The following is a 25,743-nucleotide window of genomic DNA, read 5'->3' on the forward strand; positions in this document are numbered from 1 at the left end:
TTGTTGTTTAACTGCTAAGTCCTCTTGGCACAGACTCTGGAGTCAGCCTCCCTGGATTTGAATCCTGGCTTGGCTCCTTCTGATCTGTGTGACCTGAAGGAAGTGACAGAAACTCTGGGCCTCTGTTCTCTTATCTCAGAAAGAGACAGAATAACAGAATTGGCTACATGGTCGTGAGCATTAAGGGGATCAAAATGTGTAAAGACACTGGTTTGGTGCCTGCCGCATGGTCAATGCCCAAGAAAAGTTCCTCATTCTAATTATCTGCATAAGAAAGGAGGGGAGGACACTCTGGTCCATGGAGGAGAGATACAGAATTGAAGAATACATTTATTCACTCGTGTGTTCATCACAACACGTGCTGGGGATAAATTAACGTAATAGACCTGATCAAAGGTGGACACATTACTCATTCTGCTTTGCTATAGTAATAGAAGCTATTGGATGACACAGGGTTGCCCGGCTAAAGACTACAGTTCCCAGCATCCCTTGCAACTAGATGTCGTCATGTGACCCGCTCTGGCCAATGAGCTGTGAGGAAAAGTACCCTGGGCTTCTTGTAGGAGTCGCCCTTTGAAGGACTGAAGCCTGTCTTCCCCTCTCCTCATCCCCCCACTTGCCCCGCACCAGAATGTGGACTGGGTGTGGGGTGAGCCCTCTCCAGCCGCGTGGCTCAGAGCACCGAGGTCCAAGGACGGGTCCAGCCGCCCCGCCCCGGCCCTGGGGGTTTCACACACAGACCACAGCCTTGGGAGAGACAGCAAGTTGGGTTTATTGAAGCCGCTGCATTGGGGGATTTTGCATCACGGTAGCCTAGCATGCATGATTCGGGGGCGCGCAGTCAGGAGCGGGAAGCGGACGGCCCTCGGAGCTTAGGAGGCAGTGACGAAGCTGAGGCAGCAGAGGGGACACTCGCACACCTTGACCTCGCGGAACTCCAGCACAGGCATAGGGACCGCGCTGCAGTTCGGGTCCGACTTCGAAGCCTCAGCAGCCGCCGGAGGCTCCGGCTCCGGCTCCGGCTCCGGCTCCGGCTCGACGTCATCATCCGGTTCCACGTAATAGCTGAAGCAGACACTCGGCTGGCAGGAGAGGGAGCAGGGAAACAAGGGGAGAGCGTCAGTGTCACACTGGTGACATTTGGGGGTCATGCCATTCCTTGCAGTGTGTGCGGGGGCATCCCATGCTTTGCAGAATCTGGAGTACCATCAATATTGTATCTAAATGTATATAAGAAAACATGCAAATAGAATATGTGGCAACACTCGGTGAATTTTGATAATCTTTGTACTGTTTTTATAAAATCTCGGATTCTCACATTAATTCCTAATAAGAAAACTTCTTTAAGAGTAGTACTAGTCGCACTAGTAGGTAAGGTGTTCTCGCGGGCATCTGACCCAGGGCCTCCCCTGACTTCTCCCCACGGGCCTCCTGCTCTCCCCAGGGTCCCTCCAGCCTCCCCTCCCGCCTGTTAGAAGCCCAGAGACAGAGCAGACGCCTCATTAAAGTGGTAGGTGTGCCTGACCTCTCATAACCTAGGAGATCTCAGGTCAAAGAGAAGAAACAAGCAGGCTTACTATGGGACAGAACGGCAGAACCTTGAAAGACAGTCTTCCTCTCATTCCTCTGGGCTTCTTCTTAGGCTCATCAGGATTCTCAGAAAGCAGCGCTGCATGTGGGGGAGGAAAGAGGCGTGAGACCATCTTGCCTGCGAGGCTTGAGAAACTCAGTAACAATATCTTCATCATGAAGTTGGGTGGGACTGGGCCAGTCTCCAGGGTCAACCCCTCCTCATCACCCTTGCCCTAGACCCTACCACTCCCGCCTGCCTATACTTCCCACCCCACGTGGGTCTCACCTCCTTTCTCCGGAGGCTTGGTCTGCACCTCCTCAGTTTCCTTGTCCTCGATGGTGCTCAGAGGCAGCATCATGACGCGGCAGGCCCTCCCTAGAGACAGGAGATAGAGCGGTTAGTGCCTGGGCGGTGGAGGGAGGGGGCCCGGGTCTGACTCTCAGAGGCTGGCTGAACTCAGACAGCCCCACCCCCTTCCCACGTCTCCAGATCCCCAGCATCCAAGGGGACGTGCTGGCAATGCCTCCTCCTGGTTCCCTCCAAGGCCCAGGGTGTGACCTGGGGAGAGTGGTAATCATGGCGCCCGGCAAGGACAAGGGCAGGGCTCGTGGTACCCGGGGCTCACCCCCTTTAAAACTAGAAAAACTGTGACATGAAGGGCCAGGACCAGGAAGCCGCAGCTCGGCTCACGGGGCACCAAAGGGCCTCTGGGGCCTGGCATACAGCAGGCGCTGCGTAAGTGCACGCGTGGAGCAGGGTCCGTGCTGTGTTTCAGCTCCGCCCCAGGGCTACCAGGCAGCCTGACCCGGGGGTTCAGACAGGCCGGCCCCTCCTGTGCCGCGCTCAGGGCCGAGGTGAAGGAGCAGGGCCTCAGACCCCCAGCACAGCCCTGGGCGGGGCCGGCCCTGCAGGGAGGGGGCTCCTCACCGCCCCAGCATCACCCCGGGCAGGCTGTGTGTCTCGGGTGAGAACTGGGGGATTCCACTCTTAACAGTCACGAGCTGGGGATCTCAAGGATCAAGTTCACCAGATTTAACAACTACATTACAACAAATACACAGCAAACTGAGATGTGAATTTCATATACACAGATCATATTGTACTATAACAAGGCCCAAACACTGCAAGGTAAGTATCTACCTAAAAGTCATTTATTTAATATACTAACCTATGTTTATGTATATATCCCTGGAAATACCTGGGACATACTTATGTCCAAAGGTAATTCATTATTTGTCTGAAATTCAAATGTAAGTAACCCTCCTACATTTTGGGTGGCAAGGAGATCAAACCAATCAATCCTAAAGGAAATCAATCCTGAATATTCATTGGGAGGATTGATGCTGAAGCTGAAGCTCCAATATTTGGCCACCTGATGAAAAGAACTGACTCACTGGAAAAGACCCTGATGCTGGGAAAATTGAGGGCAGGAGGAGAAGGGGACAACGGACGATGAGACGGTTGGATGGCATCACCGACTGGATGCACATGAGTTTGAGCAAGCTCCAGGAGTTGGTGATGGACAGGGAGGCCTGGCGTGCTGCAGTCCATGGGGTCGCAAAGAGTCAGACCCGACTGAGCGACTGAACTGAACTGAACTGATCCTGCGTTTTACCTGACAAGCTCTGATTCAGGGGTTATTAACTCTTGTTATGTCAACTCTCCCTTTCAGAAAAATGAGTAAAATTAATTATTAAACATGAAGCTTAAATATGGTTAGATTGACACATATTCAGAACACATTATCTGGAAACAGAGTTAACACCTTTGCCTTCTTTAAACCTTCTTTAAACATTTTAAAGAAACATAAGATGCAATCAGAGACCCTCACATATAATCCTGCAAAGAAAAGATGCTTCAGTTTGGGGAAACTCCCTCTGGCGGACCCCCAGACCCACACTCAGCCTCGCCCGGGCCCCTTCCCCAGAGGCTGCCCCTCAAAACCGCGCGCCCCAAACGTGCTCCCAGCCCCCACCCACAGCCACGCAGGCGCACGGAACCACTGGAAGCGCAAAAGCTGTTTTCCACGCGCCCTTCTCATCAGCGAACTTCTCATGCGTCCTCCGTGAACCCCCCAAACACATCCATAGGGGCTCCCGCCTCCTTCACACTGCCCTCTGGACCCCTCACAAAGTCGCTATCCTCTGTCTCATTCCGCACCCTCTCGCTGACCCCTGACACCCCGCTGGCTTCCCAGGTTGGGAGCAGCCCCTGGATCTCCGCCTCCCCCATCAAACCGCAAAGTTCCCGGGTCCGCCCCTCCGCTCCCCAAACCTGGGGACCAGAACCCGGGTCCCCCTCCGCCTGTCCTGGAGGGGGTCCCCGCCATCCCCGCCTCCAGACACCCCACTCCGGGGGGACCCACTCCTCTGTCCCTTCCAGGATGCGCTCCCCCCAGTGGCCCCAGAAATCCTGGGGCCCGGAGTCCCCGCGCGGCCCGGAAGGGTCCGAGGCCGCCCGCCGCCCTTGAGGAGCCCCCACCGCGCGCGCCCCCGCCCTCCCCGCGGAAGACCCCCTCCGCCCTCCCGCCGCCCCCCTGCCCCGAACTGCGCCAACCTTGATGGCCGGACCCCTCGGATCTGCGGCCGCGGGACCGACCTCCGGACCCGGGCTCGGGCTCGACGTCCGGGCTGGAGCGCGCCGGCTTGCTCACCGCTGGTCCCGGGGGCCCGGGCAGGGCTGGCTCCGTGGAAGTCCAGGGGTCCTGCGGGTACACTCTCGGGAATGAAGCGCGCCGAGCCGCTCAGCATCACTCACGGCGCCCCACCTCCACCCCCAACACAAGCAGGTGGTTAACCGCGGGCGTCTTGGCTTCACTTCTATCGTTGGGGGGAGCGGTCCCGGCCGCCTCCTCCTCACTGCTTAGAGAAACTGACACAGAGGGTGGCCTTGGGCGGGTTTTAGGTGGAGAAGACTCAGTGGTGCAGGTAATGAGGGTGAGGAGTGGTTCTTAAACTTGTTACTCAAATGCGAAGAAGCACATGGGCCACACGTAGAAACACACGCGTGTGGCATGTGTGCTGGACCCAGACGCCAAGGATGTCTCAGCCTGTGCATCAGAGTCACAGTAGTTGAAGAGTTTCCCTCCTTTTTCTAAGCATTCTCACACCTTCACCTGAACTGATGTCAGCCTGCATCTATTCGAAGCACCGTCATGCACCGCTGTCGTGGAAAGTGTCATGGCAAACTGCATAGCCTTTCTGGATCATCCAGTCTGCCTCTCAGCTACTGAATGTTACAATAAAAGAGCCCGGATTCTACCTAAGGTTGGGGGTGGGTGTGCCGAGAAGCCCTTATTCACACAAACAAGCTGTGGGCTGAATGACCGCAGTCTGCCCACCGTTGACCTAGGGAAATTTTTCTGCTACCTCCTGCTGGAAAGACAAGGCTGTTGGTAGAAGGAGGACTGGTACCAGGTGGACAGGGCCACAGCTGCCTTCGCAGGAGGGACCGTTCCCTGACTTACTCCTTCATTTAATCAGCCCGAGCCTATGTGTGCTGGTTACCTCTGTGTTAGGCAGAGGGGGATACGCCATTGAACAACAGAAGAGGCTCTTGACCCCACAAAACTACTCTAGTCGGAGAGAGAGATGGTTAAAACATAGATACAAGGCATGCTGTCAATAATTACTCTGAAGAAAATTCAGGAAGGTAAGGGGCTGGAGAGAAACAGGGTGAAAGGGAGCAAGGGGGGGGGGGGGGCCTCGTGGAGGAGCAGAACCGGGAATCAGCAAGGAGGAGGCAGGGAAGAGGCCAGCGCCCACAAGGAAAACCACCCCGCCCCACGGGATGGGGCCACATCCGGGACCAGGCAGGGGCAAGGGGCACCCGGGCACCCAAGGGTCTCTGGTGGGCAGAGGGGGTGGCCAAGCCCCGCGATCGCTCAGCCCAGGGGCCTCCAGGGAAAAGGGAGGAAGCAAGCAGGCTTACCACAGGGCAGAAGGGCAGGACTCTGAAGGACACAGTTCCCTTCATTTTCTTGGACTTCTTCGGCAGAGCATCAGACTTCTTAGAGAAAAATCCTGAGGGAGGAAGAAAGAGTCACGAGACTATCTGACCCTATGAGGCTTGAGAAACTCGGTCATAATACAGTCTTCATCATGAAGCCAGCAACAGGAGCTAATACGTTTCGAGTATGTTCCAGACACGCTTTTAAGTACTGCACATGCATTCGTTTATGTGGTTCTTCATAATAACTCTCTGAGATTGGTATTATCATCAACCCACTTTAGAGATGAGCCAACTGAGGCACAGAGAGGTGGGGACACTTGCTGGAGGTCGCCCAGGAGTGAGTGAGACCTGCATTCAATTGTATCCCAAAGGCCCCCAGGGAACAGACAGGAAGTGTCAGGGAGGGGAGGGCCTGGGGTAGGAAAACGGGGGTGTCCAGGCCACGAAAAGGGGCCCAAACGGGCTCAGCTCCCAGGAGCTCCCTGCAGGCTCTGAGCGGGGCAGTGACAGGACCCCCTGATGGGAGGTGATGGCAGGGAGGCTGCATCCTGGGTGTCCCTGCCCGGAAGAGCCAGTGGAGACATCTGGGGTCAGGGCCAATCTTCTGGGTAGATAGTTCCCAATCGGCCATGCCCTGGAGACCTCCCCACTCCCGCCTGCCCACAGTTTTCCGGGCCTCACCTCCTTTCTTCGGCGGCTTGGCCTTCACCACCTCCTCGGGTTCCTGGCTCTCGATGGTGCTCAGAGGCAGCATGGTGACTCCACAGGTGCTCCCTGCAGACGGGAGACAGTCAGTGCCTGGGCGGGGGAGCCGGGGGCCTGGGTGTGGCTCTCAGAGGACGGGCGGACTCAGACAACTCCATCTCCCCAAGTCCTCGGGTCCCCAACATCCAAGAGGACATGTTGGCAATGCCTCCCCCATAGAGTTGCTTCAAGGTTCAGTGTGGGATTCAGGGAGAGTGTCTGGTGTCTGGCAAGGGAAAGGGCGGGGTCCGTGGGTTTATGACCCTTTAAGAAACACAAGAAATATGACACAAAGGGCCCACACCCTGGACGTGCAGGTCAGCTCACTGGGCACCAGAAGGGCCTCTGGAGCCTGGCATAGAGCAGGCATCAGTAAGTGCAGCTGAAGGTCAGCATTACCATCACCGTGTTTCAGCTCCATCCCAGGGCTACCAGGCAGCCTGACCAAGGGCTTCAGACAGGCCCGCCCCTCCTATCCTCGGCCTGTCCAGGTACACGGGGCATCAGTCCCACCCTCGGGACCGTGGTGAAGGGAAGGGCCGGGCCCCAGACCCCCCAGCACAGCCCTGGGGGGGGCAGTCCTGCAGGGAGGGGGGTCCTCACCTCCACCGCAGCATCACCCTGGGCAGGACACAGGCCGTGTGTCTGGGGTGAGAACTGGGGGACTGCAGCCTGCCAGTCACTAGCTGGGGGATCTCAAGGATCAAGTTGGCCACATTTAACAACAGCAACGTTATAATAAATACACAGCAAATGGAGATTTGAATTTCAGATACACAAATCAAGTTTTAGTTTAAGTAGTCTTTAAACACTGCGTGGGTCATATCTACATTTTTTTAAAAATTATTAAAAATTTATTAAATTATCTTTACAGATGGGCTCCCAGAAAATATTTGTAACACATTTATACCAAAAGGTAATTCAGTATCTGTCTGAAGTTTGAATTTAAGAAGGCAGCTTGCATTTTACCTGGCAAGCCCTGATTTGGGGTTTTTTAACCTCTTGGGCTGTCAGCTTTCCCCTCCATGAAAATGAAGACTATAAATGATTAAACATGAGGATTAAATATGCTTAAAAACACATACTCAGCGCACATTATCTGGTAACCTAGAGTCAAACCTTTTCCTCTAAGCCTTTTTTGAAGATGCCTGAGACCCATCGCAGACCCTCACACATAATCCTACAAATACAGGGTGCGTCAAATAGCGCGGGAACCGCAGGCCAGACACACACACACTCACGCACACACCATCAGTGGAAACACACGTTTTCAGATGAAGACTGCAGAAATCAGGGCATAACCACACAGACACACCTGCAGACAAGTCCAGGGATGTACAGAGATCCCGACCACTCAGATGGGCAGGCCTGCTTTTCAGGGCTGAGCCCACTCCTCACAGGCAGTCCTGCTCACTCACACACACACACACACACACACATGCACGCCCTCCAGACAGGCACAAAGGCAGACCCACAGACTGAAATGACCCCTCACCCTCCCCAGTACCTTTCCCTCTGGCGGACACCCAGGCCCACCCTCTTCCTCGCCCGGGCCTCTCCCCCAGAGGCTGCCCCTCGAAACCGCGCGCCCCAAACGTGCTCCCAGCCCCCACCCGCAGCCACGCAGGCGCACAGAACCACTGGAGGCGCAAAAGCTGTTTTCCACGCGCACTCCTCATCTGTGAAGCTCGCTCTGCGCCCTTAGTGAACCCCAAACTCACCCAGAGGGTCTCCCCGGCTCCCCACCCGTCACACTGGCCTCCGGACGCCGCCCAGAATCATGCTCCTATCTTCTCTGCGGCCAGTTCCTTACCTGAGAGCGACTGACCTCGCTGGTGTGCATTGCAAACCTGTGCCTCCCGCCTCCTCCAGCAAACTGCAAAGTCCCCGGTCCGCCCCTCCCGCCCCCAAAACCTGGGGAGCAGGACCCGGGCTCCCCCTCCGCCTGCCCTGGAGGGGACCCCCGCCATCCCTGCCTCCAGACACCCCAGCCTCCTCTGTCGCCTTCAGTTTTCGCTTCTCCCAGTGACCAGTGAAATCTTTAGATCTGTAGTCTCCCCGAGGTGGAAAGGATCCGAGGGTCTGCACCGCCTCCAGGGGAAAACTTGGATTTCTCCGGGGCCCCCACCGCGCGCGCCCTGGGTCTCGGGGCCCCCAGGCAGCAGCCCCCCGCGCCAGCACCTCCTCCCGGGGCGCCCCCGCCCTCCCCGCGGGGACCCTTCCCTCGCCCCCCGCTCCGCGGGCGCCCCAGCCCTGCGGGCGCAGACCCCGCGGAGCGGCGGCCGCGGGACTGACCTCGGGGCCGCTTCGGTCTGGGTCGCTGGGCAGGGCAGGCGGGCTGGTTCCGCGCGCGTCCTTGGTGCCTGAGCAGAGCCGGCTCCGGAGACGCTCGGGGACGCGGTGGACAAACGCGCGCTTAAGTACTCAGGCTGAGCCGCTCGGCGACTCGCGCAACCCCCAAGCCCGCCCCCAAGGCCGAGTCAGGTGGTTCAAACCGCCTCTGACACCAGCACAGGCGTCAGAAGGTTCCGGCAACTTGGTTATTAGGGGGGAGGGTCGGGGGCCTCCTGCCTTCGTTGCTTCCAGAAAGCAATATAGGAGGTCGTGATGGGCAGGTCTTAAGGGGGCGAGAATGACCTTGTGCAGGTCGTAAGAGCAAGTCAGTGGTTCTAAACTTGGGCTTAGGGGTGAAGAAATGCCACACAGTCAAAACACACGTATGTGTTAATAGCATAGGTCCTGTACTCAAACACAAAATGTCTTTTAACGTTGGGCATCACGGGCACGGGAAGTTCGAGAGTTTCCCTCCGTTTTCCGATCTTTCTCACACCTTCACCCGTGTTGATTGCAGTTTGCCTCTCTTCAGATCACCGTCAGACACCTTTCTCGGCCAGTGTGTGTGGCAGGTATTTTAGACTCCTGGGCCATCAGGTCTGTGTGGAAGCTGCTCCTCTTTGCATGAACCCATCCTGCACAGTCCTAAGGATGGATGGAGTTATGTCAACATGCCCTTATTTACAAAGTCTGTGGGCTGGATGGTCATAGTCTGCCCACCCTTGCCTTAAAGAATTTTTTTGTGCCAGCTCCTGGAGTAAATAAACCAAAAAGTTGCCGTGAAAAGTGCAGTTCGGACAGAAAGGTGAACAGATTTTTTTAAATAAAGATATATATATATATATATATATAGTTTATGGAAATTTAAATCCTGTAAAGTATACTGTAAAAATAGTCATATATTCTTGATATATATGCAAAATTTGAAACAATCACCTTTAAAAACAGCTCTTGTGAGCCTGGGTGGCTTCCCTATAAGTTGGGGATCGTTTTAGTTCCTGTTCCACAAGACCCTGGTGAAGGTCACATGAGCTTGTCTGTGGAAAGTGCTCGGCACCGGACCTGACAGGCAGAAAGTGCCCGGGAACTGTTAGGGTTTGTCTAACACTGTCAGTAACCAGCTGGTTAATCTCTCCCAGGTAAGGGGGTGCCCTTTGGGCCGGGCACTGGCCGCTCTGAGACTCAAAGTGCCCAGAGGACCGTGCACGGAGCCAAGAGCCCCCAGGATCCGCTGATAAGATTTTTTCAGGAGACTGTGCTCCTTCACGTTCTCATAGCTGCAAGCCCACAGCCTCACTTTCTGGGGGCCGCGGTGTGTGATGACCTAATGGATCTAAATCAGTCCTGACGCAGACCCTTCAGTGACCACGGAAATGTTGTGTATCTGCAGTGTCCAGGGCGGTAGCCTCGGGCCACGTTTGTCTGCTGAATCCTGCCCTGAGCTGCCAAGAAACTCTGTTTTGAATTTTACTTAAGATTGATTTGTTTACATCGATTAGCTTCGTGTGGTTACTTAGTGATTACTGTGTTGGAGAGCCAGAAAATTGTACCTAATTCCTTCTCAAATGCGATCCCCCAGAGTGTCACCACTGACATTTATGACCTGAACATTCTTTGTGAAGGGAGGCGGGGGGTCTTCCTGGTGCATTGCACCATGTTTAGAATGGTCTCTATCTGTTAGCGTCTAGTGTGTTAGTTGCTCAGTCATCACTGACTCCTTGCGACCCCATGGACTGTAGCCCGCCAGGCTCCTCTGTTCATGGGATTCTCCAAGCTAGGATACTGGAGTGGGTTGTCATTTGCTTCTCCATTAGAGCCTAGGAGCGGGGCCCCAATTTGGGACAACCTGAAATAGACCCAACGTTACAGAGAAATTCCAGGAGGGGGCGCTGAAACATCACCCCACATGAGAACTTCTGGTCTACCCGAAGATGTTGGCGGTGAAGGAAATCTCTATTCACGGAGGCTCTCACATTTTGCTTGCTCCCAGGGTTTTCATGTACATTTCAGCTATAGGTTTTTTCCACACTCAGAAAGTTTACTGCTCCCAGCGTGAACTTTCTGGTGGAGCATCAGGGAGGAGACCTGCCTGAAGCCCCCCCACCTCCCCCCATCCTTGGTGCATCCTTGGTGCAACTTCGCAGAGGTGTGGATTTTGCTGAGATGAGTAAGGGGTGAGCCCTCTATGAAAGCTTCCCCACCCTCAGGGCGCCTGTGGGCTTCTCTGGGGCATACATGCTCTGAAGTCTTTGGACACTTGACTTACACGGAAAGTCTTTCCTCCTCATCCCTCAGACTGATAACTGCGTCCTTCCAGAGGCTCTTCTGAGGCTTGAGAAGGGTCACCTGGCTGGTGAAGGCTCTCCCCCATTCCTGGCTTCCCTCCCAGGTGCCAGGCTGGTGAACCCTCTTGTGTTGTGACAGGTGGAAGCCCACGGAATTTGGGGATGTGATCACAACTCTGCATTGAGGTAGGTTGCAGACATGGCCTGTTTTCCACCCTGCCTCACGTGTACACCCTTTGCCCCCTAAGTGTGCAATGCCCTCCTCCTGTTCTGAATTTGCATTTGGCCATGGAACGTGCTTTTGCCAGTGCAGGCTGGCAAAATATGATCCCACAGAAGCTTGAGAAGTGCTTGTGAAACAACATTTGTTTCTCCCCTGCACCTCTACCAGTGCCATGAGGATGAACGTGCCCAAGCCAGCCTGCTGGAGGAGGAAAGACATTGCGAGTGGGGCCAGGTCTCCCCAGCCCCCCAGGTGAAGCCAGCCTAGGAGAACCGAGGACCTGTGTCCACCAGGCACCAGCAGGAGCTCAGAAACAGCAGCAGTGCCTCCTCTCTGACCTCATATGCCTTTTGCTCCTGAAGTTTGCCAACTAAAGGATGTTCCCCACCACGCACTACCACCTACAGTTCACCCTGAAAGGAATTCAGAGTGAAGATCTGGGTGAGGCACTTATGTTCTGGGAGAAGTGGCAGAAAAGATCCTCTGAAAGCAAGTCCTTTGTCCATTTCCTGTCTGTCCACTTATGTTTCCCCCAACCTAAAATAAACTATCATAGGAATGAGATCACTAAGTAATTGAAATTAACTCCTGACTTATGAAGAACTGACACTTTTGAACTGTGGTGTTGGAGAAGACTCTTGAGAGTCCCTTGGACTGCGAGGAGATCCAAACAGTCCACTCTAAAGGAAATCAATCCTGAATATTCATTGGAAGGACTGATGCTGAAGCTGACACTCCAATACTTTGGCCACCTGATGCGAAGAACAAACTCACTGGAAAAGACCCTGATGCTGGGAAAGACTGAGGGCAGAAGGAGAAGGGGATGACAGAGGATGAGATGGCTGGATGGCATCACTGACTCAATGGAGATGAGTTTGAGCAAACTCTGGGACATAGTAAAGAACAGGGAAGCCTGGTGTGCTGCAGTCCATGGGGTCACAGAGTTGGACACCATTTAGCAACTGAACAAACAAAAGGCTGAGTAGAATCTCTTGAGTTGGTCCCTGGACATAAGTCCACCATCTCCCCAGGCATCATCTTTTCTGATTGAAGCACCTTTCCTATGTACTGAGACCTGCCTCTCGAATGATTGACTTATGAGTGCCAGGTGGCCAAACCTGGGTTCAGTTACACCTCAGATGCTAGGTATGTTCAGGAGAAAATAATAGGACCCAAGAGTCTTAGATGCTTCCTTACTAAGGAAGATTCCTTCCTTACTAGAGTCTTCCTTCCTTTTTCTAAAAGCACTGATCACATTAACTGAGATGTCCATGCATCATGACCAACATAGACCTTGTGCTGAGTTATGTTCTTGATTGCATGGACCCCCTTTCCAAAATCACATGCAAACTGACCTCTCACCTACCTGTTTGGACCAGTTCCTCACAACTCTCCGAGAGGCTGTCTCCTGGGCTATAATCCCCACTAAATCCCCAGATAAAATGGAAACCCTCATGTTGTGTGTTTTCACCTCAGTGAACACCTCCTGTGGATTTTGTGCTGGTGGTTGGTAACTGGCACTATTGTGGCTACAGATACGTGCTACAAACATATTCCAACTATTTCTGCAGCATCCGAAGAGGTACGTGAAGGGAGTGTTGGAAGGTCTGAGTGTTGAAAGAGGCTCTCTGACCCACAATTGTGTGAGCATCTGGGAATCTCCCCGTGTCCACCTCTGTGAGGTGGATACCATGATGGCTAAGGGCGTAGACTCTGGAGCCAGCCTGCCTGGGTTTGAATGTGGGCTTAGCTCCTTGTGATCTGTGTGACCTGAAGCAAGTGAGGTGGACTCTCTGTCCTCTTATCTCAGAAAGATGGATAATAGCAGAACCAGCCACAGGTTGTGAGAATTAAGTGGCTCAAAATGTGTAAAGACATTAGCTCAGTGCCTAACACAGAGTCAGTGCTCAAAAACGTTTATCCTGCTAAAAACGGAGGGGACCCTAATCAATGGGAGAGAGATACAGAATTGAAGAATACATTTATTCACTCATGTGTTCATCACAACACGTGCTGAGGATAAATTAACGTAATAGACCTGATCAAAGGTGGACACATTACTCATTCTCCTTTGCTATAGTATTAGAAGCTATTGGATGACACAGGATTGCCCGGCTAAGGACTACAGTTTCCAGCATCCCTTGCAACTAGATGTCGTCATGTGACCCGCTCTGGCCAATGAGCTGTGAGGAAAAGTGACCTGGGCTTCTTGTAGGAGTCGCCCTTTGAAGGACTGAAGCCTGTCTTCCCCTGTCCTCATCCCCCCACTTGCCCCGCACCAGAATGTGGACTGGGTGTGGGGGTGAGCCCTCTCCAGCCGCGTGGCTCAGAGCACCGAGGTCCAAGGATGGGTCCAGCCGCCCCGCCCCGGCCCTGGGAGTTTCACACACAGACCACAGCCTTGGGAGAGACAACAAGTTGAGTTTATTGAAGCCGCTGCATTGGGGGATTTTGCATCACGGTAGCCCAGCATGCATCTTTGGGGGCGCGCGGTCAGGAGCGGGAAGCGGAGGGCCCTCGGGGCTTAGGAGGCAGTGACGAAGCTGAGGCAGCAGAGGGGACACTCGCACACCTTGACCTCGCGGAACTCCAGCACAGGCAGAGGGACAAAGGTGCAATTCGGGTCCGACTTCGAAGCGTCAGAAGGAACCTGGGGCTCAGACTCAGGGTCATCGGGCTCCACGTAATAGGTGAAGCAGACGCTCGGCTGAAAGGAAAGAGAACGAGAATGTAGATGCAGGAAGAGAATGTGGTGCCACTCTCGTGATGTTTCAGAGGCAGGCCATTCTTTGCAGTGTGTGTGTGTGGGGAAGGCATCTTGTGCATTGCAGGAGGTTAAATACCATCACTGCCCTCTACCCGCCCGGTGCTAGTACCTTCCTTCCTCTTCTTGTGACAAAGAAGAAATGTATCCCGACACTGAAGGTGTCCCCTGGGGGATGAATTGCCTCCGGTTGAGAATCACTGCTTCATCCCCTACTTATAGCGGTTAGGGAAAAGCAGGGACTGTCTGCCCCATATACGCCCACGAATACAAGACGTAGGGTTCTCATCTCACAAGCTGACAGTTGGTTCCATGGTGGGCACAGGACCCAAAATGAACTGACCAGAAAGCTCTCTCTTTCTAGACTATTTGGCTCATCTACAAGCATCTCCCCACTGATTTCTTATTAGTTAGTTGCACAGAGAAAAGAAAAATCAGTAAGTATTCAGTGGAGAAATGGGATAAACTGAGTGGATCAAAATTCAAGTGCATGTAAATGCAATGTTCTGAGAAGGACATGGCATCACTTAGGTGGTGCTCCAGAGATCACAGCTCACCCTGAATCTCATTCCCTAATAGCATAAAAATCAAACAAGTAGAGAAATGAAGCAAAACAGAAAAAGCAATCAATATTGTGCGAGGTGTGACTCGGATGTTCAAAATCGACTGTCATAAGAGGCAATGGAAGACTGAGGAGATTGTCTAGCTCAAAGAGAACTAAAGATAGAACAACTTGTGCATGCTCAAGTTGTTTCAGCTGTGTTCAGCTCTCTGCGACCCCGTGGACTGTAGCCCGCCAGGCTCCTCTGTCCATGGGATTCTCCAGGCAAGAAGACTGGAGGGGGTTGCCGTTTCCTCCTCCAGGGGATCTTCCCCACCCAGGGACTGGACCCATGTCTGTTACATCTGGACATGAATCTGGACCCATCTCTTTACATGTAAAGAACCATAGCAGGCAGGTTCTTTATAATTAGTGCCACCTAGGAATCCCAAAGATACATTACCAAGTGCAATACCTGGCCCCAGTTTTCCCCCAGGTAGGAGGAGAAAGAACACCAAACAAACAGCATGTAGTGAGTGAACAAACCAAGAATATGGACAGCAGACAAGATAAAGTGCATATCAGGGTTAAAACCTCAAAGGTCACAACAGGCCCACAGTTATATAAGAGAAGATTCTAAGGTGAGGAGGAATCGGAGCATATGTACATATTTATAGTGCATATATGAGAAAACATGCAAACAGGAAAAAATGGTAACAATTGGTGAACCCGGATGATCTTTGTACTGTTTTGGTAAAATCTTTGATTACATTATTTCTTAACAAGAAGATTTTATAAAGAGTCCTCCCCGGGACTGCGGCAGGCACTAATAGGAAAGCCGTTCTCGCAGGCATCTGGCCCAGGGCCCCCCCTGACCCCTCCGCACGGGCCCCGCTGGTTCTCACCAGGGTCCCTCCAGCCTCCCCTCCTGCCTGTTAAGAAGCCCAGAGACAGAGCCGACGCCTCATTGGCCAAGGGTGTGTCATGTGCCAGCCCAGGACCAATCACCAGGAACCTTGGCACATCCGGCTCTGATTGGTCAGGGGCGTACCTGGAGCTGGTCTGAGGATGGGATCAGATCCACCCAAAGTGCGTGGAGACAGGGGGTCCCCCAGAAAAGTTCAGGGTGTTAGTAGGAGAAGGAGGACTGGTACCCAGGGGGACAAGGCCACAGCTGCCTCCACAGGAGGGACCAATCCCTAATTCATTCCTTCATTTAATCAGCCCGAGTATATACAGTCCCCAGCACTGTTTACATCTGATCTAGACAGCGGATATGTCATTGCACAATAGAGGAGGCTCTTGACCCCACAAAACTACTCTAGTAGGGGAGACAGATGATTTAAAAGATAGATACAAGATATGCTCTCAGGTAGCAATAATAACGCTGAAGAAAATTCAGGAAGGCAAGAGGTCAGAGGGAAATGGGGCAAAAGGGAGCAAGGAAGGCTTCATGGAGGAGGTGACACTGGAAGTTGGAATTAGGAAAGAGAGGAGGCAGGAAAGAAGGTAGCACTCCCGAGAGGATGGGGACACATCCTGGGGTGGGGGACAAGGAGCACCCAAACACCCATGGGTCTCTCCTGGGCAGAGAGGGTGGTGGAGGTGCCTGACCTCTCATAACCTAGGGGGTTTCTGGTCAAAGGGAGGAAACAAGTAGGCTTACCATGGGACAGAACGGCAGGACATTGAAAGACAGTCTTCCCTTCACTCCTCTGGGCTTCTTTCGAGGCTCATCAGGGTTCTCAGAAAGCAGGGCTGGGGAAGGAGGAAAGAGGTGTGAGGCCATCGTGCCCTCTGAGGCTTGAGAAAGTGAGTAATAATAAGATCTCCATCATGAAACCAGTGACAAAAACTAACCCGTGTTGAGTACTTGCCCTGTGCTGGGCACTCTTGCATATATTATACTGTAATATCTAACTTGGCTCTTATCTTCATCCAACTTTACGGAGGAAGAAACTGAGGCACAGAGGGGTTAGGACACTTGCATGAGGTTGCACAGCAATGACTGCAGTCATGCATTAAACTGCATCCTGAAGGTCCTCAGGGAACAGACAGAATGTCAGTGACCGAAGGGGCTGGAGTGAGACAACAGGGGGCTGTGGAGATAGTGACGCCCTGGGGCGCCCGTGTCCAGGAGGAAGGCACCGCTGATACGCAGGTGGCCCTGTGGCATGTCTCTCCAGAAAATACTTAGGTTTCCCCAAAGAAGACAATGCTCTGGCCACCTGATGAGAAGAACTGACTCATTGGAAAAGACCCTGATGTTGGGGGAGGTTGAAGGCAGGAGGAGAAGGGGACGACAGAGGATGAGATGGTTGGATGGCATCACCAACTTGATGGACGTGAGTTTGAGCAAGCTCTGGGGGTTGGTGATGGACAGGGAGGCCTGGAGTGCTGCAGTCCACGGGGTCGCAAAGAGTCGGACACGGCTGAACCACTTAGCACGCACAGCACAGACAGACCATGCAACGCCAGGCAGCTGGAACACGAACCGGCATCTTGTGGGGGAGGGTCCTCGAGATGGACGGGGGGCACAGTGCTTAAGGTCAAAGACCCCCAGCCCAGATGGCCAGGGTTCAGGCCCCGCCGCGAGCTGATGATTCACACTTGTCACCCTTCAGATTTCCCACCTGCACCATGAGGTAACTGGTGTCAGTCTCACAGGGAGGTTGTGGAGTGCGGGTGACTGGATGCCGGAAAAGCACTGGGACTGCGACTGGCACGACGACGTGCCAGATGAGAACTAAGTGAAGTAAGACAAAAGAGGAAGTGGGAGGGAGACATATAGTACACACAGCGTATCAGACACAAATACACAGTGCCAGATACATGCACATCCCTGTCAGTATGAGTGAGCACAGAACATTCTGGAAGACTGGACAGGAAGCTGGGAAGTAGCTACCTCTGGCAAGGAAGTAGGTAGCTAAGGAAGTGGCTTGCATCTTGTTTTGTATGAGGGTTACACGCAGCTGCAGATGTGTTGAAATATAAGCAAAAACACACATGGGGATTGTGCCAGTATCAGTGGGCTAGTTTTCACATTGGACTATCAGCCAATAAGATCAAATTACTGGGGGAAAATGGGATAAAGGGCCCATGGAATTTCTATGAATCACAATGGCAACACCTTGTGAATGTAAAATTATTGCAAAGTAAAAGTTTTCAAAAAAGGGGGCGTCACAGTAAACCCAAGAGCCCTCCCTCATGAGGCCAGATCTCACCAAAAGGATCCTCCTTGCTCTCTGCTTAGTCATTAAATTGTGTCCGACTCTGAGGGACCCTACGGACTGCAGCCCACCAGGCTCCTCTGTCCATGGGATTCTCCAGGCAAGAATGCTGGAGCGGGTTGCCATTTCCTCCTCCAGGGGATCTTCCCCACCCAGGGATGAAACGTGCGACTCCTGCACAGGCAGGAGGTTCTTTACCACGAGCGCTGCCTGGGAGGCCCCCAGCGCACTCCTTCCCACTGCTAAGTCCTCTCTTCAGGCCTCGTCACGTCTCAGATGAACGACCCTACAGCCCCGTGACCTGGCAACTGAGCAGAGGGTCAGCCGGCCCGTGCAGGTGGCCACACGACACAGAGGAGCCCAGATTGATTCCAGCTCCCAGGACGCAGCCCCGCAGGCTCTGAGCAGGGGAGTGACGGACTCACGGATGTGAGGTGATGTCGGGAGGTTCCATCCCGGGCACCCCTCAGGGCCCCCCCTCCTCTCCTTAAGAGGAGCCAGCGGGAGACACTCGGGGCTGGGGCCAGTCTTCTGGGTCCACGCTTCCCCATCAGCCTGGAGGCCTCCCCACTCCTGCCTGCCCACAGTTCCCACTCCACGTGGGTCTCACCTCCTTTCTCCGGCGGCCTGGTCTGCACCTCTTCGGTCTCCTGGCCCTCGATGGTGCTCAGAGGCAGCATCATGGCCCCACAGGAGCTCCCTGCGGACAGAAGACAGTCAGTGCCTGGGCGGCGGAGCCAGGGGGCCTGGGTGTGGCTCTCAGAGGTCGGGTGGACTCAGACAGCCCCATCCCCTCCCCACGTCTCCAGGTCCCCAACATCCAAGGGGACGTGTTGGCAATGCCTCCCTCCTGGTTCCCTCCAAGGCCCAGGGTGTGACCTGGGGAGAGCGGATGTCATGGCGCCCGGCAAAGACAAGGGCAGGGCTCGTGGTACCTGAAGTTTATGACCATTTAAGAAAAAGAAGAAATATTATGATACAAAATGCAGGGACTCTGAAGGCCAATAACAGTTACTATCAAAAGGGCCTGCCTCTGGAGTCTGGCATACAGCAGGCACTCAATAAATGCACTCATGGAGCGTTCCCAGTGCAGTTTCAGCTCCGTCCCAAGCCTACCAGGCAGCCTGCCCAAGGGGTTCAGACAGGCCCGCCCCTCCTGTCCCGCTGGTCCAGGTACAGGAGGCATCAGTACCGGCCTCAGGTCTGCGGTGAAGGGGAGGGGCGGGGCCCCAGACCCCCCAGCACAGCCCTGGGGTGGGGCGGCCCTGCAGGGAGGGGGTTCAGCACAGGCTGACCCCAGCCCTTCCTGGGCAGAACACTGGTCGGTGTGTCTGAGGACTGTGGACTGGATAGATTCCAGCCTGCCAGTCACCAGCTGGGAGATCTCAAGGTTCAAGTTTGCCAGATTTCCCAAAATGATATTACGACAGATTCATAGCAGACTGAGACTTGAATTTCAGACACACAGATCAGTTTTTACTATAAGTCGTATTGAAACACTATATGGGTCAGGTCTACATAAAAACTCATTTTTAAATTTATTTTGCCAGATGATGTTTAAGTATAGGCAAGTCCCATGAAATATTTGGAACATACTTATACTAAAAGGGAATTCACTATTTGTCTTAAATTCAAATTGAAGTAAGCATCCTGTATTTTACCTGGCAAGCCCCGATTCAGGGGTTTTTTAACCTCTTGTGCTGTCAGCTTTCCCGTCCATGAAAATGAGGAAAATAAATGATTAAACATGAGGATTAAATATGATTAAATACACACACACACACTCAGAACACACTATCTGATATCTTAGAGTCAAACCTCTTCTTCGAAGCCTGTTTAAGATGCTTAAGACCCATCAGAGATCCTCACACATAATCGTGCAAATACAGAGTGCGTCAAATAGCGGGAATCCCCGGCCAGACACACACACACACACACACACACACACACACAATTGTTAGAGACGCACATTTTCTGATGATCACTGTGGAAACCAGGGCTTACTGACAGAAACACACCTGCAGACACATTGCAAGGAAACCCAGAGACCCCGGCACTAAGGTGGGCAGGCCTGCTTCTCAGGACTGAAGGACGGGCCTCACAAGCAGTCCTGGTCTCACACACACACACACACACACACACAACTGCAGATGCATCAGCTGAAATTATCAATGCACCTCACCCTCCCCAGTACCTTTCCCTCTGGCGGACACCCAGGCCCACCTTCAGCCTCGCCCGGGCCTCTCCCCTAGAGGCTGCCCCTCAAAACCGCGTGCCCCAAACGTGCTCCCAGCTCCCACCCGCAGCCACGCAGGCGCACAGAACCACTGGAGGCGCAAAAGCTGTTTTCCACGCGCACTCTCATCTGCGAGCCTTTCTCTGCGCCCTTAGTGAACCCCAAACTCACCCAGAGGGTCTCCCCGGCTCCCCACCCGTCACACTGGCCTCCGGATGCCGCCCAGAATCATGTTCCTATCTTCTGTGTGGCCAGTTCCTTACCTGAGCCCTGAGACGGACTGACCTCTCTGGTGTGCATTGCAAACCTGTGCCTCCCGCCTCTTCCAGCAAACTGCAAACTCCTGGGTCCTCCCCTCCCGCCCCTCTCCCAAAACCTGGGGAGCACGACCCGGGCTCCCCCTCCGCCTGCCCTGGAGGGGCCCCCCGCCTCCGGACACCCCAGCCTCCTGTGTCCCCTCCAGGCTCCCCTCCTCCCGGTGGCCAAACCATCGGACTCCTCCCGGCTCACGAGGGTCTGAGGACGCCCCCGCCCTCAGGGGAGCCGAGGTTCCTGCAGGCTGGGGTCTCGGAGCTCCCAGGCAGCAGCCCAGAGCACGCCCGCACTTCCTCCCGGGGCGCCCTAGCCCTCCCCACGGGGACCCCGCAGCGCCCTCCCGCGCCCCCCCGCCCCGATGGCGCAGACCCCTCGGAGCTGCGGCCGCGGGACTGACCTCCGGACCCGGGCTCGGGCTCGACGTCCGGGCTAGAGCGTGCCGGCTTGCTCACCGCTGGTCCTGGGGGCCCGGGCAGGGCTGGCTCCGAAGAAGTCCAGGGGACCTGCGGGTACACTCTCGGGAATGAAGCGCGCCGAGCCGCTCAGCATCACTCACGACGCCCCACCTCCACCCCCCAACACAAGCAGGTGGTTAACCGCGGGCCTGCGGCCAGCACGGGCGTGTTGGCTTCGCTTTTATTGTTGGGGGGGATGGGGGGTGGTCCCGGCCGCCTCCTCCTCACTGCTTAGAGAAACTGACACAGAGGGTGGCCTTGGGCGGGTTTTAGGTGGAGGAGACTCAGTGGTGCAGGTAATGAGGGTGAGGAGTGGTTCTAAACGCCTTTCTTAAATATGAGGAAACACGCACCCCACACACCTAGAAAACACATGTGTGTAGCATGTACACTGGACGCAAACACAAAATGTCTTTTACACACGGCATCACACTCACAGTAGTTCAAGATTTCCCTCCTTTTTCTAACCATTTTCACGCCTTCGCCGGTATTGATTTCAGTTTGCATTTATTCGAGCAAGATGGGTCACTTTGGTGGTCAAAGGTGTCATGGCAAATTGCTGAGTCTTCCTGAACCATCCGCTCTGTCAGAGCTACTGGACTTGGCGTGAAAGCATCGCAGACTCGCCCTAAGATGTGGGTGTAGTCTGTCCACAAGCTCTTATTTACTCAAACAGGCTGCGGACTGGGTGGCCTCAATCGGCTCCCCCTTGACCTAGAGAATCTTCTGTGCCAGCCAGTTCCTAGAGCAGACGAAGCCAAGGTGCTCTCTGGCGAATGGGCAGTTAGGGCAGCAATGTGAAAGGATACACTTTGTGGTTTTTCCTTAAAAATAAGAAATACTTTATGGAGATACGAATCCTGAGAATTGAAAGAGTCTAACACGAATGGAGAAGGAAATGGCAACCCACTCCAGTACTCGTGCCTGGAAAATCCCATGGATGGAGGAGCCTGGTGGGCTACAGCCCATGGGGTCACAAAGAGTCGGACAAGACTGAGCGACTTCACTTCCCTTCACTTCAATATGAAAGGAGCCACTGGGTCTTCATTATGTACAAAACTTGAAATAGCCTTTAAAGACAGCACTCAGGAGCCTCGGTGTCTCTCCTGTATTAGGGATCATATTAATCCGCCTTTCATAGGACTCGGTAATGGTTACATGAGATCATCTATACAAAGGGCTCACACCACGCCTGCCAGGTCGAAGCTGCCCAGGAAATACTTTGTAAACCTGTGACTCTCACGTTCTTTTCTAATAAGACTTTCTAACGAGTCCTCCCCGGGACTGCGGCAGGCACTAGTAGGAAAGCCGTTCTCGCAGGCATCTGGCCCAGGGCCCCCCCTGACCCCTCCCCCGGGCCCCGCTGGTTCTCCCCAGGGTCCGTCCAGCCTTCCCTCCTGCCTGTTAAGAAGCCCAGAGACAGAGCCGACGCCTCATTGGCCAAGGATGAGTCACGTGCCGGCCCAGGACCAATCACCGGGAACCTTGGCACGGCCGGCTCTGATTGGTCAGGGGCGTACCTGGCGCTGGTCTGAGGATGGGATCAGATCCACCCAAAGTGCGTGGAGACAGGGGGTCCCCCCGGAAAAGTCAATGGGGTTAGTAGGAGGAGGAGGACTGGTACCCAGGGGGACAAGCCCTCAGCTGCCTCCACAGGAGGGACCGTTCCCTAATTCATTGCTTCATTTAATCAGCCCGAGCGTATACAGAGCAGGAGGCTGGTTACATCCATGCTAGGCACGGAATGAGTCATTGAACAACACAGCAGGGCCCTGCCCTCACAGAACTACTCGGGTAGGGGAGACAGATGATGAACACATAGACAGAAGTACCAATAATTACTCTGAGAAAAAGTTCAGTGAGGCAGTGGATTGGAGAGAAATGACACGAAAGTGAGCAAGGGAGGCTTCGTGGAGGAGGTGACTCCGAAGCAGATGTTGGAATCAGCAAAGAGAAGGAGGCAGAGAGGCGGGCAAAATATTCAAGGAAGACCACTCCCTACGGAATGGGGCCACATCCGGGACCAGGCAGGGGCAAGGGGCACCTGAGCACCCAAGGGTCTCTGGTGGGCAGAGAGGGTGGCCAATCCATGTGATCACTCAGCTCAGGGGCCTCCGGTGAAAAGGGAGGAAGCAAGCAGGCTTACCACGGGGCAGAACGGCAGGACTCTGAAGGACACAGTTCCCTTCATTCTCTTGGACTTCTTTCGCGGAACATCAGCCTTCACAGAAAGCAAGACTGAGGAAGGAGGAAAGAGTCATGAGACCGTCTGACCCTATGAGGCTTGAGAAACTCGGTCATAATACAGTCTTCATCATGAAACCAGTAACAGGAGCTAATACGTGCGGAGTAGGTTCCAGACACGCTTTTAAGTACTGTGCACGCATTCGTTTATGTGGTTCTTCATAATAACTCTCTGAGATGGGTATTATCATCAACCCACTTTAGAGATGAGCCGGCTGAGGCACAGAGAGGTGGGGACACTTGTTGGAGGTCGCCCAGGAGTGAGTGAGACCTGCATTCAATTGTATCCCAAAGGCCCCCAGGGAACAGACAGGAAGTGTCAGGGAGGGGAGGGGCTGGGATAAGAAAACAGGGGTGTCCAGGCCACGAAAAGGGGCCCAAACGGGCTCAGCTCCCAGGAGCTCCCTGCAGGCTCTGAGTGGGGCAATGACAGGACCCGCTGATGGGAGGTGATGGCAGGGAGGCTGCATCCTGGGTGTCCCTGCCCGGAAGAGCCAGTGGAGACATCTGGGGTCAGGGCCAATCTTCTGGGTAGATAGTTCCCAATCGGCCATGCCCTGGAGACCTCCCCACTCCCGCCTGCCCACAGTTTTCCGGGTCTCACCTCCTTTCTCCGGTGGCTTGGTCTGCACCTCCTCGGGTTCCTGGCCCCCAATGGTGCTCAGAGGCAGCATGGTGACTCCACAGCTGCTCCCTGCAGACGGGAGACAGTCAGTGCCTGAGTGATGGAATGGGGAGCCCGGGTGTGGCTCTCAGAGGTCAGGTGGACTCAGACAACTCCATCCCCTCCCCATGTCTCCAGGTCCCCAACATCCAAGGGGCAATGCCTCCCTCCTGGTTTCTTCCAAGGCTCAGTGTGGGCTCCACACCTCCGCCCCAGCATCACCCTGGGTGGGACTTGGCCAGTGTGTCTGGGGTGAGAACTGGGGGATTCCAGCCTGCCAGTCACTAGCTGGGGATCTCAAGATTTAACAACAGCAACAAGAAAGACACAGCACACTGAGATTTGAGCTTCAGACACACAGATCATTTTTTCTTTCTTTTTTTTTTTTTTTAGTGTAAGCCATATCCAAACACTACATGGGTCATGTCTACTAAAAACTAATTTTTTATTTATTTGGCTAAATGATGTTTAAGTATATGCAAGTCCCATGATATATTTGGAGGATACTTATACCAAAAGATAATTCATTATTTATCAGACATTCATATTTAAACAGGTGCACTGTATTCGACCTGCAGGTCCTGAGTCAGGCATTATTTAACCTCCAGTGCTGTCAGCTTTCCCCTCATGAAAATGAGGACTATAAATGATTAAACATGAAAATTAAATGTAACTAAATGCACACACACACTCAGAACACTCTGGTAACTTAGAGTCAAACCTCTTCCTTTAAGCCTTTTTAAGAATCCTTTGACCCACCGCAAACCCTCACACCTTAATTGTGCAAATGCAAGGTGCGTCAAACGGTGGGAACACTCAGTTACACACACACAGGATTGTTAGTAACGCACACTTTCAGATATAGACTGCGGAAGCCACGGCCTAAGCACACAACACATCTGCAGACAAGCCCAGGGAAATTCAGAGACCCCCACCACACAGGGGGGCAGGACACACACACACACACACACACACACACACACACACACGCCCTGCAGACAGGCACAAAGGCAGACCCACAGACTGAAATGACCCCTCACCCTCCCCAGTACCTTTCCCTCTGGCGGACACCCAGGCCCACCCTCTTCCTCGCCCGGGCCCCTCCCCCAGAGGCTGCCCCTCCAAACCGCGCGCCCCAAACGTGCTCCCAGCCCCCACCCGCAGCCACGCAGGCGCACAGAACCACTGGAGGCGCAAAAGCTGTTTTCACGCGCACTCCTCATCTGCGAGCCTCTGATGAGTCTCAGCGCACCTGCCAACAGTGCAGAGGGTCTCCCCTGCTCCCTACCCCTCAAAGTGCCCCCCGGACTCCCCAGAACGTGCCCATGGCATCACTCCCCGTGTTCTGCTTGGCCCATTTGCTCGCTGACCCCTGACACCCCGCTGGCTTCCCAGGTTGGGAGCAGCCCCCGGACCTCCGCCTCCCCCATCAAACCGCAAAGTCCCCGGGTCCGCCCTCTCCCGCCCCTAAAACCTGGGGACCAGAACCCGCCCCCCCAAGCCTGTCCTGGAGGGGGTCCCCGCCATCCCCGCCTCCGGACACCCGACTCCGGGGGAACCCACTCCTCTGTCCCCTCTAGGATTCGCTCCTCCCAGTGGCCCCAGAAATCCTGGGGCCCGGAGTTGCCCAGCGGCTCAAAGGATCCGAGGGTCTCGGTCGCCCTCAGGGGAGACCCGGGTTTCTCCGGGGCCCCCACCGCGCGCCCCCTGGGTCTCGGGGCCCCCAGGCAGCAGCCCCCCGCGCCAGCACCTCCTCCCGGGGCGCCCCCGCCCTCCCCGCGGGGACCCCCCCGCCCGCGCTCCCCGCCCCGCGCGGCGCCCCAGCCCTGCGGGCGCAGACCCCGCGGAGCGGCGGCCGCGGGACTGACCTCGGGACCGCTTCGGTCTGGACCGCTGGGCAGGGCAGGCGGGCTGGTTCCGCGCGCGTCCTTGGTGCCTGAGCAGAGCCGGCTCCGGAGACGCTCGGGGACGCGGTGGACAAACGCGCGCGAATGAACAGCGCTGAGCCGCTCGGCGTCACGCACAAGCCCCAAGCCCGCCCCCAAGGCCGAGTCAGGTGGTTCAAACCGCCTCTGACACCAGCACAGGCGTCAGAAGGCTCGTGGCAACTTGGTTATTAGCGGGGAGGGTCGGGGGCCTTTGCGTCTTGGTTCGTTAGAGAAACCGAAATAGGAGGTCGTGATG

At 54.6% G+C, this 25,743-nt stretch overlaps 2 protein-coding genes across 3 annotated transcripts; both read right to left on the minus strand.

The window, feature by feature from the left end:
• Positions 1-641: 641 nt before the first annotated feature.
• Positions 642-8,655, minus strand: LOC136161822 (uncharacterized). Of its 2 annotated transcripts, none has more exons than XM_065926937.1 (7): positions 8,564-8,655; positions 6,206-6,322; positions 5,504-5,595; positions 4,130-4,277; positions 1,859-1,948; positions 1,578-1,669; positions 642-1,082 (listed from the first exon to the last, which is right to left on the minus strand). In XM_065926937.1, exons 2-7 carry the CDS (start codon positions 6,276-6,278, stop codon positions 873-875), a joined length of 705 nt encoding a protein of 234 aa, XP_065783009.1. In that variant the 5' UTR covers positions 6,279-6,322; positions 8,564-8,655; the 3' UTR covers positions 642-872. The 2 variants fall into 2 exon arrangements, with proteins under 2 accessions (XP_065783009.1, XP_065783008.1); XM_065926936.1 differs by having other exon boundaries at positions 6,206-6,298; positions 8,564-8,654.
• Positions 8,656-13,581: 4,926 nt separating this feature from the next.
• LOC136161825 (uncharacterized) lies at positions 13,582-25,537 on the minus strand. The gene is made up of 7 exons (XM_065926938.1): positions 25,428-25,537; positions 23,500-23,589; positions 22,798-22,889; positions 20,594-20,699; positions 18,256-18,345; positions 16,082-16,173; positions 13,582-13,817 (listed from the first exon to the last, which is right to left on the minus strand). Exons 2-7 carry the CDS (start codon positions 23,567-23,569, stop codon positions 13,635-13,637), a joined length of 633 nt encoding a protein of 210 aa, XP_065783010.1. The 5' UTR covers positions 23,570-23,589; positions 25,428-25,537; the 3' UTR covers positions 13,582-13,634.
• Between the last annotated feature and the right edge of the window lie 206 nt (positions 25,538-25,743).

Source organism: Muntiacus reevesi, chromosome 2 (assembly GCF_963930625.1).
Source record: "Muntiacus reevesi chromosome 2, mMunRee1.1, whole genome shotgun sequence".
NCBI classification, from domain to species: Eukaryota; Metazoa; Chordata; class Mammalia; order Artiodactyla; family Cervidae; genus Muntiacus; species Muntiacus reevesi.